Source organism: Mus pahari, chromosome 22 (assembly GCF_900095145.1).
Source record: "Mus pahari chromosome 22, PAHARI_EIJ_v1.1, whole genome shotgun sequence".
In the NCBI taxonomy this organism is placed as follows: Eukaryota; Metazoa; Chordata; class Mammalia; order Rodentia; family Muridae; genus Mus; species Mus pahari.
The window spans coordinates 6,970,693-6,989,165 of NC_034611.1; the positions used below are offsets into that span (position 1 = coordinate 6,970,693).

Consider the following 18,473-nt stretch of genomic DNA (forward strand, 5'->3'; position numbering starts at 1 on the left):
ACACACACACACACACTCACACATCACAGACATACACACGCACATAAACTCACACACTCAATCACATACTCACATACACACACACTCACACACACAGACACACACACACACACACACCAAGGAATGCAATCATCCACATACATACACACAAATAAATGAATATAATCAGAAAATAATCACAAACATCTACTAAAAATCTAAGAAAATACAATGGTTTAGAGAAGTTATTTTTGGTAACCAGCTTTCTCCATATGCTGGTTTCCACTCAAGTATTTAACATGAATGTGGGGCTGGACAACCAAATCACAACTGTTCTCTAATTAAGATTGGCTTCTTGGTGCCTGTATGAGACACAGTCTAAGTGACTACAAAAACCTGTGTTGGTTTGCTGGACGTTCCTGAAACAAGGAACCCACCCTAGAGACTGTTTAAGATTCTGTCATGGAGAGTGCTGGGTGAGGCAGACTATCTACGTTTCACTCACAGGACAGTAAAGGAAGCCCACAGGGAAGGTACTGGGAGGCAAGCATGCCTGAAGATTACCTGCAGTCACCAAAATATTAGAAAGTTCATTCTTCCAATCAAGCCCTGCTCCTTCATGCCTATCCATGTTCTCTCCAAGAACAAGGAGCTTAGAAGCTGGCAAAGCTCTCATTTGTTCTTAAGATCTGCCTCAGAGATACTGTGGTCCTTCAGACCATGTACCTAATCACCACACACAACTTCTTACCTCTGGGAAGGAAAACCCTGCTGATAAAGAAGAGGTTTGGCTTTGACTCACAATTTTGAGATACCGCTGGCAACTACCAAGAAAATGAGTCTCCTGTCACTTCATCTCTCCTAACATTTCCAACTGCAAAATACAAAACAAACCAGAAGTGAGGAGTCCCTTTCTGGTTAGTTCTGCAGTCTGCAGTGGGGACTTGGGAAATAGCAAGCCAGTCAGTATCTGGTTCCCACGTAAACTGTTTCCTACAGGCACCAAAAAATAATGTATTCAGTCCATTGGATAATTCTTTAATGAAGTGACTTGTATAGATTATTCTAAATGTTGCTTAGAGATGCCACCCCATATTCTTTAATAAAATGTACCCTGTAAGCAGCAGGTTCTCTTTGGAAGATAACACATGAAAATAAAGTTTTTAAGCCACCTACCATAGTCAGAAGATCTCACCAACGGTCTCTCATGTGTTGAAATACTGCAGGTGAACCATGTATCTCTCTCTTCCCGTCATTCTAGACAGCAGGGGCCAGTCACACTGTTAAGGCGTGCCTCTAATCTATCTCAGATGTCATATCAGCAGCATGGATGGTTCTGTCTGGAACTGCTGGTTCCACACCGCAGCTATCGGCCTGACAGCCCTAAGCTGGCCTTAGCCTCCAGTGTCCAAATGCATCCAATTTCAGAACAGAGCTGCTCTGCCTTGGAACTCCTGGTACTACAGGACGATGAGTTAGCAGTGTCCACCTTTGTCATTTTCAATTTCCTCTTGAGAACCAAAGCTCCTTCCACCCTTTCTCTTTCCTGGATCCAGGATGCAGGGTGATGGACATGTGTGCAGAATGAAGTTTCAGGAAAGATGGGGAGAGGGAGTCCAGAACAGCCAGGGCTTCCATTTTCATTATGCCACACTGGACTTGAAGTCACAAGATTAGAATTCGGGTTCACACCCCAAGCTCAGAATCTGTCTTTGCATACTCAATGAAATGACACTTGCAGATCCCTAACCCCATTTAGTCTCAGGCTCCTCATTTACGGTACGGAAATACTAGAGTCTAACACAAAGGTTGTTACTGAAGGCCAAACACATAGCACAGTGGCTGGCTCCTGGTAAGCACCCAGCCAGTATACATATGTACAGCATTATCAGATGGTTATAGATGCCAATTCCATAGCAGATATTGCTACAGTACTACTATTATTTGGGGACATCTGAGTATAATTTACACTTTAAATTCATTACACCATTTATATAGCAGTTTTCGTTTCCTGAAAAAGAACATTTTCTCAGCATTTGGTATTTTTAGAAATGTCACGCTTGGCAGTCTTTTTTTCCCCCTCTCACACCATGGAACACTGGGACACGGCTATACTGCTTCATTCGGTATGCAATTATTTTGGGGGAATTGCCTGATTTTTGCATGTTCTTGGCTTTCTTTTTTGTCACGTCTACTAATTCAAATTCAGGGTCCTCATAGAAGATCTTCAGAAAGCTGTGGAAAATGAAAACAGTTTGCAAACCCAGAGAAACAGGAGATCCTTGTCTGACTACAACTACGAAGTGTACCACTCCTTAGAAGATGTATGTAATCAAAAGACCTTTTAATAGTTTGGGGGGGGGAGTTGGGTTTTTTGTTTGTTTTGTTTTGTTTCTGTTATTGTTGTTGTGTTTGTTTGTTTTTCAAGTCATCTTTGTCATTTTGGTATAAGAAGTAGAGAGAATTGTGAAAACATGGCTCTGGGAAAAACATACAGAATACCTGAATCATGCATCTCTTCATTGATCCTTTTAATGCTAGAAAACGAATTATCAAAATAATGGGCCAGAGAGATGGCTCAGCCGAAAAGAGCACTTGCTGCTCTTGCAGAAGACTGGGATTTTTTTTGGTTCCAGCACCTACATGGTGGCTCACAAATGTCTGTAATTCTAGTATCAAGGAGTCTCATGCCTTCTTCTGGCCTCTCCAAAAGAATGGGGGAGTGATAGCAGTTTATAACATGGAGTACACATACACACATGCAGGAAATGCACACATACACATAAAATATAATTTTATAAAAAGAAGTAGCAAAATTATTCATATCTCACTTACTTTACCCAAGTAAACCCCACAAAGGACATAAGAGATCCATGAACAGTGGTATAGCCGGTGTTAAAATCAGGGCGATAAAGACCTTGACCAAACAGCCAGGGAAAGAACAGAACAGAACGAGCTGGAGTTGGAGGGCAGGGTTTTGGCTGAGGGGCCCAGGAGACTTCCACACTCATCTCCCACTCTTGCCAAGTTCAGGCCTCCTGACAGCCAGCTCACATCAGTGGCACCCACTGGACCTCTGCACACACTGCCATGCAATCCACAAGGAAGCTCACCACAGTCTTGTCCCGCCACACCGCTCCAGCTTTACCTGACAGCTTACTACTTTTCATGTTTTAGGTAAGACAAGCAAGGCACTGTTCTGCAGGGCTGCATAGAAGCCTCCCCTTACCAAACCCCAGTGTGTCCCAGCACACCCTAGCACACAGATGTGACACTGTTCACAAGTCTCACACTGTAACTGTGGTTGGCTGACACTCTCTGTGCTGACAAACTGCACATTTCATGAGGGCTGAGTGTTCACTGTGTTTACCACTGTCTCCCCAAGGCAGGCAAGTAGAGTCCTCCACTAGGAAAGCTGTTGGCACAATGTATGAATACATATATTTCTCCATGTTTCCTCTGTATTGAAACAAAGAAATTCCAGGCACAGAGTTAATTTTTTAACTCTGATAACAGATGAGATTTTTTTTTATTAGAACACCTTATATCATAATGCTAAACATGGACTCTTAGATTGAAAACAGGAAAAATAGTTTACTTTCCTAGAATAAGTCTCACTGATATGGGTTCATTATGCTATGGTTGAGATGTTGTTGTATTTATGTGTTAACATGAAGATAATAACAGTATCATGATATAACTCTGACAATGAATACAAAAAGCAGACATTTGCGGGAAAGATGATTCACTGAGAATTTCAGAGTCATATATTATTAAGAGTATTTTGTTCTGTTGAGGATAAATCTCACTTCAAAATTCATTTTGCACATTTTCATGTCCTAACACACTTTTGAAGAAGCTTGGGATTAAATGCAATAAAAGGTTTCAGATAAATTGGCACATGAAAGCATAGTCAAATTCCAAAAATAGATGTAGGTAGATATGCACATACATGCACACATACCTACATACATACCTCCTGCTTGCTAGGTTATATAAGAATAAAAGAAAATATGAGCACCCCCTCAGACACATTTATATTTTCTTTCAGCACATACCCTCTCACATCATAGGACAGGGGGACACTTCCATGTGACTTCTTGGTGGCTTTCAGAGCTTTTAGGTCAGAAATGTCACCTATCTTTCTTAGCGTTTTATTTATCCATCTCAAATACGCCATCTTCTGATGGCAGATTAGTGTGTGAATGGACTGATACAAGTGCGCACTCTTCTAGGAGAATTATCCAGAACATGCCTCCCAACGGCTCTGCAGAAGAAACTCAAATGCAGATGACCCTGCCTTCCTCTGCACCCCGGTAGCCTCTACTCAGTTCCCAATTACAATATATGAGCCTTCAGAGGCTCTCAAGTCACTTGAACCACGGTTGTGTGTTTGGTTTTAGTTGTTGTAGTTATTGTTGTTGGGGTGTTTTGTTTTGTTTTCCTCTTTAATACCTGTGGGGAAATGAAAGTAAATTGGGATTTTTTTTCAAAAAGAAGCCAGAGCACATCAGTCAATTTTCTGCAAACACCCCCACAATGATCTTAGTGACATGACAGTAAAAAGTATCTTTTTAAAGAGGTAATGACAAAAAGACCTAGAGTTCTGGCTGTCTGTGGAGAAAATCAAATGCCATTTTAAGTATCCTAAAGAAAAGTAAAAGCAGACAGCTCTGGGGTTTGCCTTTCTGTTAATACGCCCTGTACGTTCTTAGAATTATAGGAGCCAATGTTGTCTTTTGTCGACTTATGTACTCAAGGAGTTCTTATGTCATGGAGGACTCTGATATGTCTTACTTATCTCCCCTCAGATTCAGAGTTGGTTGCACCGTCTGAACCAAACTCAACCAGGCCTCGTCCGAGTGTTCTCTATTGGAAGATCATATGAAGGAAGGCCTCTCTTTGTTATACAGGTGAAAAGAATAAAATGTTACCACAAAAAAAAAAAAAAAAATGAATCCCCTTCCCTTTTACTCGTGGGAGGAAACGAAATTATCTTTCACAGATTCACATAGCTGATATCATCTTGCTAACTTAAGGGGAAATTGCCTTGGATTATTGAAGCACGTTTAATTGTGGCCTTTGAATAATTCCAGAAGATGCTGGTCCTGAGCCGCTCAGTTGTGATGCATATTGCTTATGAACTGGCGCTACTTAAGATGGACCAATCAAAACTTGATAAATGTGAGGATGTTAGACTTTGTTTCTCTCCATTAATCACCCATTCTGGCCCTCCAGTTCTCCTCTTCCTCTTAGCTAAGCTTCTAGTAGCGTTTACCTGCTTTGATGCCTCTTTCCTTGCCTCCCCTTCAGACTCTGCTTGACTGGCTTTCCCCCCAGAACTCCTCTTGGGGCTTAGTGCTGCCCCCTAGGTCTGTGCTTCCCACTGGGGCACTCCCTCCAGGCTCATTCACTGGCTTCTCTTCCCTTGTGCCCCACAAACGTTCTGGCCATTCTCACTCTACTCTCAAGTCTGCTTTCACTCCATCCAAATGGTCTCATCTGCCCCATAAAGATCATCCCAGATCTTTCTATCTATCTTGTAGACATTTAAATTCATGCAGGACACATTCAACTAGACAGTCGCAAGAGGTCCTGAGACCTGTCATGGCACACTTATCCTTCCAGTTTCCCTACATTTCTCTTCTGGGTAGTAATCCCTCATTTTCAATTCACCAAAGCGTGACAGTTCATTGAGTGCTCTCTCTCACCCTCTTCTCTGTCTTCACTGATACCTCCTGAATTTGCCTCTAAATCTGTTCTCCCTAGATTATTTCAACATCCTCCACAGTGCTCTCAGTGTGAGTTCATCCTCTAACCCATCCTGTGCACTGCTGTCAGTGTGAACTTATAAAGCAAGCACATAAATATGGGGAGACGAGGGAGGGATGGAGAAAAAGAAAAGAAGGGAGAGGGAAAGGAGAGCATAGACTATGAGGTGTAGCTTCATCCCTTGGACACACGAATGTCTTCAGACTCTTTACAACTTTACTTGCTTTCTTACAACTTGCTTTCCAAGCAAACTTCCAGCCTTGCTTAAATATCCAAGCTTCCTTTTGCTCCCCAAGAGAATTGAGAACACATGCCATGTCCCCACAGTGACTTATGGGCATTCAGGTCATGAAGCTGGTTGGGTTGTTCTCACATCCGCCCTTCTCACTAGCATGGACATTCTGTGTCTGTTCATCTCTAAATCTCCAGAGCTGAGCTCGATGTCGGACACTGAGAGGTACTTCCTGACACTTCAGTCAAGTGAATTAATGAGGGAATGAGAGCAAGAGCCCTTACAAATCTACTGCCAACTGCTACTTACTCACGCCTGGGATGGAAGTTAGGGTTAAAGCGATATTGACATAGTCAGGGGTATGAGTAATTCACTCCTTGATTCCACGGATAAAGTTTTATGTTTCTATTTTGTGATTTTTGACTGTAATTTACCTAGAAAGTATATGCTTCAAGAAATAGCCCCTAAAACATTCAGGTTCCATAGGGTGGGCACAGTAAAGAGGGAAGGAGAAAAAGAGGGAGGACTTGCTTTTTACTTAATAGTGATTATGTTAGTAAAGCAGTCACTATAATATGCTAGAGATTGCTCTTTTCCTTCTGTGCTTTTAGTTCTTTGATTGTATTGAGGCAATAAATTTATTGTTTCTTAATAAGCAAGTCTGGACTTCCAAAGAAGATAGGAAATCTCTTTATCTTTTTAATGTTTTACCTTCTAAACAAAACCATAGTGAAGAATTGTGCCAAACCCTTGTTAAATTATGCTGTCAATCGAGCCAAACATAAAAAGCCTGGGTTGGTGACTATGAATCCTCTTGTTCTCAGCTGGGCAGAAAATCAGGAGCCTACAAAAGAGCTGTCTGGATAGACTGCGGCATTCACGCAAGAGAATGGATCGGTCCTGCCTTTTGTCAGTGGTTTGTAAGAGAAGTAAGTTAAACCTTTTCAGAGCGTCTGCTCCAGCCAGTCAGGAGATCCCTGTGTTTTAATTCTGTTCAAGGAATAAAGTGGGGATTCTAACACAGTGATACCTGATTGAATGACAATAATACCTTGATTCTGTGGGCCGCTGTCATGCTTATGAAGCCCTCCAAGGCCCTAGATGAACTTACATTCTCCTTTATCAATTTTCAAATTTACGGGCAGAAAGGAAAAAGAAAAGATGGTAAAGTATAGGACATCTTTTGTCCACAGAATATGGTCCTGGTCCTGTGTATTATAGAAGGAAATATATATATTCCCCCCCCCAGCAACATCTACTTCCTTCCCTCCCTCTGTGGCCACTACCATCAGTAGTATTTCTGCACCAGCCCCTAGGTCAGAGATTCTTACCTATCTCCTGCCACATGTTCAGCATGCCAGATAGCACATGGCACTTAAGGGTAAAGTTAAGAGTTGTTAATGAATGCAAACATCAAGAATCCGGTGTTAATGATATGCAAAAGTTCAGGCAATGATTTATCCAGTTACCTCAAAAAAAAATATGAAGATACCACTTAGATTTCATGCAGACCAAACGTGTACAAACCTATATGTCCTGAAACCTGGGTTCAATCTCCACAGATAAAGACACAGTGTGGCCACTGTCGCCTGAAGACAGTTAGTTCATTTTGGAGCAAAACCAAAAAGTATCAGTCAGGCAGGTGTAGCTCAGGATAAGCACTTGCCTCACTTGCGTGTGGCCCTGGGTTCAGTCCATAGCACCAGTAAGCCAAATAAGAAAAGAAAAGAAAAAAAAAAAAGGAGCAATAAGCACCAATTAAGGTGAGGCTCCAGCTCCTCAAAGATGATGAGGAAAACGCGTCTCCCTCCTTCCTCCTGCACAAGGCTAGCTTCACATAGATCACCTCTGTCTCTGCAGCCTGCCCCTCCTTCACTCTCTTTGGTTACTGCTGCCACCTGCTCTTCCACCCAACACTTAACCTTCCTCCATTTGAAATAGTCAGAAGCCGACAAAAGGAGCTCTAGAAATCACCCACCTTTGCAGGAAAAATGAGGCACAAAAGCACGACAGTCACAGGGTAGCAGTGACTAAAACAGGTCAATATTCACATGACATGCTCATTGAAAGCAAAATGTTGCCATCTGCCTTTTTCCCATTCCCATTGATACTGGTTTGGGGGCAGGAGACATGGGGCTGTCAAAGGTTTAAATAGTTAGAGTTACCGAGCATTACTACATCATCTCTCTTTCACTAATTCTGTCCTTTTGCTAAATCCATGGTGACAGGCATGGTGGTGCATGCCTATAATCCCAGCACTCGGAAGGCAGAGATAGGTGGTGCACGAGTTCAAGGCTAGCCTGGGCTATAGGAAACCCTGTCAAAAAAAAAAAACAATAAACAATAAAACCTCAGTATTTATTATGCAAAACAGAAGAAAACCAAGAAGGATGACCATTGGGTGGATACTTCATTCCTCCTTAGAATAAGGAACAAAATACTCATGAAAGGATATAGGTACAGAGTCAAAATTTAGAGCTAAGATGAAAGGATGGACTATCCAGAGACTACCCCATTCGGGAGTCCATCCTATCATCAGCCACCAAACCTAGATACTAATGCTCATGCCAGCAAGATTCTGCTGAAGGGACCCTGATATAGTGGCCTCTTGTGAGGCTATGCCAGTGCCTGGCAAACACAGAAGTGGATGCTCACAGCCAGCTATTGGATGGAACACAGGGTCCCCAATGAAGGAGCTAGAGAAAGTACCCAAGGAACTGAAGGGGGCTGCAACCCTGTAGGTGGAACAACAATATGAACTAACCAGTACCCCCTGAGTTTGTGTCTCTAGCTGCATATGTAGCAGAAAATGGCCTAATCGGCCATCACTGGGAATAGAGGCCCCTTGGTCTTGCAAACTTTATATGACCCAGCACAAGGCAAGGCCTGGGCCAAGTAGTGGGAGTGGGTGGGTAGGGGAGGAGAGGTGGGGGGAGGGGTATAGGAAACTTTCTGGATAGCGTTTGAAATGTAAATAAAGAAAATAATAAAAAAAATTGTAAAGATTATTTTCAATGTAAGATATGCCTACACAATGTTTTGTTTAAGAGTAAATTTGATAACAACAACAACAACAACAAAAAAAAAAAGCCTCAGTATTTGAAGAGTGAGTCACTTAATGAAGATCCAGACAATGGCCTCCACGGATCAACTTTTGCCCAATATCAGGACTGGATTTCAAGCTCTCAATTTATCTAATTTCCATGCCCCTAGAGAAACATCTGTAAACCTCTGTCCACCCAGTAGACTCCAAGATAGTATATCTAGTCCTCTCTTTGCTTATACAAGCATAGTCCCTGCTGCACTGATTGGTTGTAAATTATTTCTTCCCAGGGAGACATTCAGGATGCTAAATAAGTCTCCTTTTCTCATATTTTACCAAAATTTGTCAGTAGTTCCAAACATCGGGCTTCATGCTGTTGCTCTTTCCCTTTCTTGGGTACATTTTCCTAAAACTCAATAACATAAAACAACAGTCATTGATTTCTCCATTTCTGTGGTTCAACAGTTCAAGTCCATTTCTGTGCTGAGCTGGATGCCTCTGGCTTAGGACCTCTCACAGAGCTGCACTTGGAGATGCAGCCATGAAGATGTTTGGATTAAGAGAGAGGACTGTGCTTCTAAGTTCATTCATGGTTATTGAGGATTACATCCCTCATTGGTTGTCAACTCTAAGTATCATTTCCTTGCCACGTGGGTCTCTCTCCCTAAGGTAGCTTGGAAAATAGACCTGGCTTCTCTCAGAGCAAGTGGAAGAGAAGAGAAGAAAAAGGAGGCCCAAAATAGAAATGAGTCACTTTGAAGTCAAATCCCAAAAGAGACATGTTGCCAAATTCTGTCCACTAGAAGAGGAAGTCACAAGGTCAATGCCATACCAAGAGAAAGAGATTACATACAAGGCTGAACCCCAAGAGAAAGGTATCAATGAGGGTCACGTTTGAGACTGTCTCTCACGCCTTAGTGAGATTTACCTGACAGCCACCAATGCGACCTTTGAATCTTTACTCAAATGTGGACTACAAGGAAAGTTAACTCACCCCTCTGCTCTGATGAAGCAGAAAATTGCAAGGAATGTTTAGGTGCAATGTAACCTGAGCTATGTAACCCTAGCATAAGTCATTCAGTGTCTCTGAAGCTTACCAACATGTAAATAAAAGTGTTGTCTAACATACAGAGTTGCTAGAGGAGTTTAGTAATGCAACACGTACAAAAAAAAAAACAAAAAAACTGGAATGCTGACATCTGAAAAACATTTTGTGAAGTCAACTCATTATTGTTATTATCATCAATTTAGTATTTTAAATAACCCACATAAAAGAGAACAATTAAAAAGAAAATCAGCAAGAATATAAAAGAGCTCAACATTACAAAATCACCCAACAAGAGCAGAATACACATGCTTTCAAGTGCCTAGGTATGTACTAAAAATGCTGAGGTCAAAAAAAAAAAAAAAATCACGATTGACAACAAATGTAAAGTGGTCGTTATTGTCAGACTGTGTCATTTAACCATGATGAAACCCATCTAGAAACTGAGGAGAGACAATAGGAAGATTTCTAAAAGTCAGAAAATTAAGTGCAGCTCTAAATAATCCATAGATTAAAGAAGGAATTTCAAGAGAAATTTTTTTTTAAATTACACTGAGCTATGTTCAAATAAAAGTAGAACATCTCAAAAATTGTGGGGCATGGCTAAGTCAATAATAAAAGGAAAACTTAAAAGTGCTAAATTCCTGAGTATTAAAGAAGAAAAGACTCGAAACAACAGGCAAGTACCTCAAAGACCTACATACAGTGAGCAATATGTGGATAACAAATATACATCAAGGCAATCAGCAGAAATGGGACAAAAATCACAGTGTAATTGAATACAGAAAATTACCAGAGAAAATCAGTGAAACAAGGGACATGACAAAATCCTAGTGTAGTGCTTAATTTCAATTGTCAACCTAACAAAATCTGTAATCACCTGGAGGTGGCCATCTGGGCCTACCTGTGGAGGAGCAGAGTATGGCATCCTTTCTGAGGCTAGAATCACAGACTTAGGTAATGAGAAAGTGGCCTGAGGACTAGCATTCGCCTCCCTCTGCTTCCTGACTGACGATGCTCTGTGACCAGCTGCCTCCAGCTCCTGATGCCAGGCCCTCCTCAGCCATTATACTCTGGAACTGTGACCCCCAGATAAATTCTTTATTCTTTAAGTTGCTTTTGTCAGAGTATTTTATTACAGCAACAAAGAAGTAACTAAGACATCTAGCAAGACAGAGAAAGAAATCAAGACAAATTATCAAGATTAGGAATGAAACAGGCCATTCTACGGACACGACAGCTATCTAAAGGAGAATGAAAATCTGTAAATAATGCCATACACATAAACTTGACAGTTTAAAAAAATGAACAATTTAATTGCAAAACACAAACTGCGACGCCTGTTATAAAATAGATCATCTTGACTCTAGTAGTCTCTCAGTTTACCTCAGGATTTCAGTGGCCCCGGGAGTTAGTGTAGGACCAGGGTTCTGACTACAGTTCAGCTCTGGATCAGGGTTTGTGTTCCGGTGGTCCCAGGGTCCACTACGGGCTATGGTTCTGACTCTAGAGGCCCCAGAGTCCACCCCAGAACTGGGGTTTTTACTCCATCTGCTTGCCCTAGTGATCGCTGTGTGACCTGACCATGATCCTGAAGACCTGAACACCTTAACAAACTCAGACAGAAATCAAGACCAGCTTCTTTCATCTCTTCAGTTGAGCTTCCTGCAGATAGCCCTCTAAGCAGACAAAGAAAAATGAAACGACCAAGTAGAGTTGGAAGAAGGGGACGCTCAAACTGGATAAGTGAATAAAGCATGAAAAAGAAACGCAATGGCACATGGCCCAGTCCCAACGTCTCTGGAGTAGAATCCAAAGCCACAGAGACTGCTGAAATGTCTAATAATTCAGAATCTTCCTCTTTAAAACATTTAATAACCATATAAATAATTCAAGCAGATATAAGGACTAAGGAAATCTGTCCAAGTCTCAAAAAGACAGTCACTATGTAAATAAAACAGTGACTTTGAAAAGTTCAAAATTGAAGGAAAATGAAATTGTAACAAGAAAAATAGAATCAGATGGAAATAATGAAAGTGGAAAAAATGGTCCACCAAATAAAAAAAATCACATCAGATAACATTATCAATGGGAAAGATCATGCAAAAGTATAAATTTTATAGATAAAGAAAAAATTAGAAACAATAATATATACAGACATATAAAGGGGAGAAATAAATAAACATGACCAATATTTCCCAAAAGAGTAGGATATATTAAAGATGCTGGTAGACCTGATCAATGGTATAGAGAGAAGGAGCTAAGATAAAAAGGAATACACAGGCTATTCAGTGAAATTATAACAGACAAATTCCCAAACCTAGAGACAGAACTAAGCAGGCAGACATAAGAAGCATTTAAACTTCAAGTAGACTTTACCAGGGAACTTTTCTATGACATATAATAGTTAAGAAGTCAAAGATACAATACTAAAAGTAGTACAGGAAAAAACACCAACTCATACAAAGGCATAAATATCAGAACTACCGCAAGCCTTTCCTAAGAACTCTAAGAGACAGGACAGCATGGAACAATAAATCTCAGGCTCTGAAAAGAAACTGCAAGCCAAGAATGAGGTACCCAGTAAAGTTGCCTTTGAAATTGACTAAAAGATAAGGATATTTCAAAACAAACACAAATTAAGAAATTTCTTGACAGTCAAGCATGCCCTACAGAAAATTCATTTAGAAATATTATACAGGGAAGAAGGAAGTTTCTCTACAAAAATACATGACAGCATATATTCCATGAAAAGAACAAAGGAAAGAAATACCAATAATTTAACAAATCAGAACAGCACCCAACAAATTCCTAGGAAATAAAAAAAAATTCCTTTCAATAATGTTAAATATCAATGGACTCAACTTACTGCTTTAACAAAAAAAAAACCACTCAAACTAACCAACTGTATTCAAAAATAAGAACCAACTATCTGCTGTCTACAAGAAATATATTTAGCTAACAAAGACATCCAAAGCCTAACCATCAAAAGGGAGAGATCAAACTGCCAACCAAACAGAAACCATACACAAGCAGATATACCTGTTAAAAATAAAATATAAACCTAAGCATTTATGGCAGAGGATAGCCTTGTTGAATATCAGGCCCTTGGTCCTGAAGATGTTTGATGCCCCAGTATAGGGGAATGCCAGGGTGGGAAGAAGACAGGAATGCCAGGATGGGAAGACAGAAATGGCTGGGTGGGGGAGCACCCTCATAGAGGCAGGAGGAGGGGATATGGGATAGAGGGGTTCCAGAGGGGAGACCTGGAAAGAGGAAAAATTTTGAAACGTAAATAAAATATTCCATAAAAAAATGAACATAAAAAGAAGGCTCCTGCCGGGCGGTGGTGGCACACGCCTTTAATCCCAGCACTTGGGAGGCAGAGGCAGGCGGATTTGTGAGTTCGAGGCCAGTCTGGTCTACAAAGTGAGTTCCAGGACAGCCAGGACTATACAGAGAAACCCTGTCTCGAAAAAACTAAAAAAACAAAAAAAACAAAAAAAAAACCACCAAACAAACAAACAAACAAAAGAAGGCTTCTATGTATTAATAAGAGGAGTATCAAAAGGATATAACAATTGTAAACCAAATTTTGGTGCCCCACTTTCATGAAATAAATACCACAAGGTATAAAAGCCACATAGGTGCTGACACAACAAAAGAATGAGTTCACTACTTCACTCTCATATTTAGGCAGTTCTTCCAAACTAAAGCCGTTTGTGTGTATGTGTGTGTGTGTGTGTGTGTGTGTGTGTGTGTGTGTGTGTGTGTGTGTGTGATATGCTTGGTGGCAGCAGAAAGAATGCATATCCTTCACAGCAGCTCATGAAACCTCCAAAATTGATGGCATCATAGTTTAGGAACCAATCTTTAATGAATACAAGATGAATTATGGAATCCCTTGCATCCTATCAGATCCTGACGCAACAATAGGAGAAAGAAAGTCAACAGCAGAGAAATCACAGGTACTACTTGGAAATGGAACAATACAATTTTAAATGAATAGTGTGTCATTGAAGAAATCAGAGAGGAATTTTAAATTTTCTAGAAATGGACTGAAGGAACAGCTTAGTAGGTAAGAGCATATGTTGTGCTAGCAAGGGACCTGATTCAGTTCCCAGCACCCACATGATGGCCACAGCTGCTCATAACTTCAGTTCCAAGGGATCCAATACCCTTTTCTGACTTCTGTGGACCATAGACATGCATGTAGGCAAAACACTCAATCAAATGAAAATAAGAATGTACCCTATCAAAACCTCTAGAACTTAGCCAAGACAGGACCAAGAAGATACAAAATAGCTATGAGCTCTCATATTAATTAAAAACACCCATAGACATAGAACAAAAATAAACAAATCTTTTAAAAACAATACTATGAAGAGCAATTGAGAAAAACATTGTCAACCTTTGGCCTGTACACCTATGCACATACATGTACATGTAGCCATATACATATGTGTAAACACACAAAAAATAGATATTTTGAATAACCCTGTCACTATCAAGAATATGGATTTAGCTCAGTGGTAGAGCGCTTGCCTAGCAAGCACAAGGCCCTGGGTTCGGTCCTCAGCTCTGGAAAAAAAATATATATATTTCTGATTTTTCATTTCAATATAACAAGCAATGTTTGGAGGATCTACCAAATGTTTAAAGAAAGATTAACTGCAGTTCAATACGGCACCCTTCATAGAATGGGGAAAAAAAAGAGAAAAGAAAAGAAATACTTCCAATTCAGTTTACGAAGTCTGACAGGGAAACCAGATAGAGATAATATAATAAAGAAAAGCCACAGCCTCTTTCATCTGGAGCAACCGTCTTCCAGGAATTTGAGGAATAACAAACGCAGTAGGAGAGAGGAGAGGCACCCGCTCTATGTTCTTAGGAACCTTGGAGACAACTGGTCACATGCATGCAAATCTACAAGAAGGGTAATGTGGCTGATAGCAAGGGAATGGGTACTGTTTCAAAAGGAATATCCTTAAAAGATTACCATAGTAAAACTCTAAAGTGCCACTCAGCATTCTGTTCTCATTGCTGTAAACAAAAGTAAGTTAAGGGCAAGACTCTCACAAATAGAATTAATGTGGATATCCAGCCATCCAAGACGGCTTCCTGAAATGGGTGAAGGAAAACTATCACAAAAAATAGATAGATAGATAGATAGATAGATAGATAGATAGATAGATAGATAGATAGATAGAGGCAGATAAATAGACAGATAATAAAATAAGCCAAAGAGGAAGTTACCTGAATTTAACTGACAGGCCAGCCTGTCTGTCCACAAAGTTCTCAGGCTTTGTGAGAATAGAAAAGAGGGTAAGCCACATGAGCCTCCTTCCTAGGAATTTATGAGAAATAAAAGACCTAAATTACTGCCTGATAACACTCATAAATACAGACAAAAATCTTTATAATATTATCAAGCAGAACTTAACAACCTATAAAAAGAATTACATACCATGACCAAGCAAAATTAATTTCAGGTATGCAAACCTGGTTCCATATTTAAATGTTAATCAATACATAGTAACAGCTAAGGAAGAAAATAATCACATAATCTTATCAATTGGTGAGGTAAAAGCGATTAACAAAATTCAACATATTTTCATGATTAAAAACTCTCAGAGAAAGAGAGAGGAACTTTCACAACTTTATAAAGAATGTTTATCAAACATTCTACTCAACAGTAAACAGGCAAATGCCTTTTTCCTAAAGCCAGGAACAAGCCAAGAATGTCCACTTTCATCTCTTCATTAACGTAGTGTTGGAAGCTCTAGCAAGAGCAGTCAGGCAAGAAAAACAAAAGACATGAAATTAGAAAAAAAATAAAATTATCTCTGTAAGTATAGTGAATTTCTACATAGAAGATGCCAAGGAATCTACAGAAATATTTTATAGGACAAACAAGTGTATAATTTCAAGTTTGTACAAGATAAAAGCCAAAGTTGATTATATTGCTGTATGGTAGCAAATGATCCATCAACAGTGAGGTCTTTGCATATTATATGAACAACAGTTATTGAAAAGAGAGAAGTTAGGTATTATCTAACATGGCTTCAGCTGTACACTGAGGGCAACAGAGCGCTAATCACATACAGGGAAAGACATCGAAGTAGGTACAGACTTTGTCCCTCTCATTGACTGGAAACTCGACACCATCAGTTCTTCCCAAGTTGATATCAAATTTAACACAATTCATATAAAATCACAGCAAGATCTTTTTATATGTAAAATTATTCTAAAATCTCTAAGCAATGATGTTCTAGAAAAAGAAGTGAAGATGGAAAAATCATTCTACCAATTTCAAGTCACATCATATACCTAAAACAGTCAAGAATATATAGTGTTTATGTGACTAACATGGATAAATCAGATGGAATAAAGAATACAGAAATCTACCCAACAGCATTTATTATTCAGCCATAAAGGAGAATGAAAATATTTCCCTTGTAGGCAAAATGTACATCAGTACTAAATTTGTTACATTCCTTGTTGCTGTAACAACAAAAACAAAATCTGACCAAAACCACAAAAAAGCAATTTAAGGGAATAAGGATTTATTATGGCTCTAGGTTTAAGATGGTACAGTCAATAATGGTCAGACAGGCCAGCAGAGTTAATGGCAGCAAAAGGCAGCTGGAATCCTCACATTTAAAAACACTTGGAAGTAGAGAGAAGAGTAGGTTGCCATTTTCCTCTCTTTGTATTCAGTCCAGGATCCTAGACCATGGAACAGTGCCACCTATATTTGGGCTAGCTCTTTCCTCTTTTTGTAAACCTCTTTGGAAACACCTTTACAGATACACCCAGAGATGTACCTTGTAGATGATTGCAAACCCAGTCAAGTTAACATGAAGATTAGTCATCACAAAATGTCATATAACAAAAATATTTCTTATGGACACACACACACACACACACACACACACACACACACACACACACACATCTATTCACCCCACATAGAAAACAAGAGACCAAAGTTTGACACCACCAAAATCTAACTTTGTGAACCAATGAGTTCTATTGGGATAACTTACAGAAGACATATTTGCGTCCCACTGACTTACATGTTTTTCTTTGCAGCTTGGCTTCTCTGAGAATGACTCTTAGCAGTCTTCATTGTAAATCTGGGAGGGAAGCCTAGTAAATCTGGTGAGTTTCAGGGACTTCCTAAAGCTATTTTGAGTTATTTACCTCCTGTCTTAAAAAACTTCCTTACAGGAGGGAATGTTTCAATTTTGGAGGAAACTGCTCTACAATAATATTCCACCTTTTCTTCTGCTCTTACATTCTATAGTTCCTCTCTTCCATAGTGATCCCTGAGCCTTGGAAGGAACTGGCTACAGATGTCCACATATGGCTAAGAATCAGGCCACAAGTGCAGTCACTTGTTCTCAGGAGCTTCACCAGTGATTATGAGTTGAGGCTGACAGCAGTGGAGATCTACATGCATAAACACAGATGTTTAGAAGGCAGTTTGACTGGTGTATCAATTCATCCAGGAAAGACATTGCTCCCCAAATAGGACCTTTGTCCTGGCTTTTACCTGGTGTTAATTCCCTCTTGTGGAGTGGACCTTAAATTCCATCAGAAAGCTGTTGGTCTGACCCATGATTGCTGAGCCACAATTTCTCAAACAGGCACATACAGCCTGGCATGTTGGTATTTCTGCACACAGGGTCCATAGTCAAGCAGTAATATGGGAGACAATTCTCCACCAGGAAACTACAATGGCTCCTTCTAGACCTATGAGTGCTAGCCAGCAGGGCATGAGTTTCCAGTTCATTCTCAGGTTAATTTTTCCATGTTCTGCTGGTGTCTTCAGCAATAGGGTCTTACTATCATGTTCTGGCATATAATCTACAGCAGTAGTAATAGACTTTATGGTTTGTCAAGCCTCAGGGGCTTTCCTGGCCAACAATCCCTAAGGAAATAATCCAACCTGACCCTGGATTTTTATTCAATAACCTCATTACCCCAGGGCAGATCCCTTTCCAACTATGTAGGGAACCTTTTGGATTTAAACTCTTTAGATATTGTTTTATCAATCTATTTTTCCTTTTGATTAACCCAGCCCCGGTAGGGTTTTATGGTACTTGGAAGTACCATTATATCTGTTTGTCTTCAGCCCAGTTGTGTGCATTTGTGTTACTCCTGTCACTACTGATTCTCCATGGACACCTATATATAGCACTTGGTTGGATGAGATTCCTAATGGTAACTTTACCTGTTGCTCCCTTGCCTAGAAATGCTTGTAAGAGACTTGTAGCAGTATAATTGCATCTGTTGCTGATAGGCATGGACCCTATGAAGTCTATCTGCCAATCGTTTGTGGGACAGGTTGATTTATGTACATATCCTGTCAGGGCATCCATTTTTCTTTTTTTTTT

General features: G+C 40.0%; 1 protein-coding gene across 1 annotated transcript in view; it reads left to right on the top strand.

Moving 5' to 3' along the window:
• The window catches only part of Cpa6 (carboxypeptidase A6), a 339,381-nt gene that overhangs the window by 217,211 nt on the left and 103,697 nt on the right, over nucleotides 1-18,473 (top strand). The window contains exons 4-6 of the mRNA XM_021222178.1: nucleotides 2,189-2,303; nucleotides 4,791-4,892; nucleotides 6,808-6,912. Coding sequence (XP_021077837.1) covers nucleotides 2,189-2,303; nucleotides 4,791-4,892; nucleotides 6,808-6,912 — 322 coding nt within the window. The remainder of the gene's footprint in view (nucleotides 1-2,188; nucleotides 2,304-4,790; nucleotides 4,893-6,807; nucleotides 6,913-18,473) is intronic.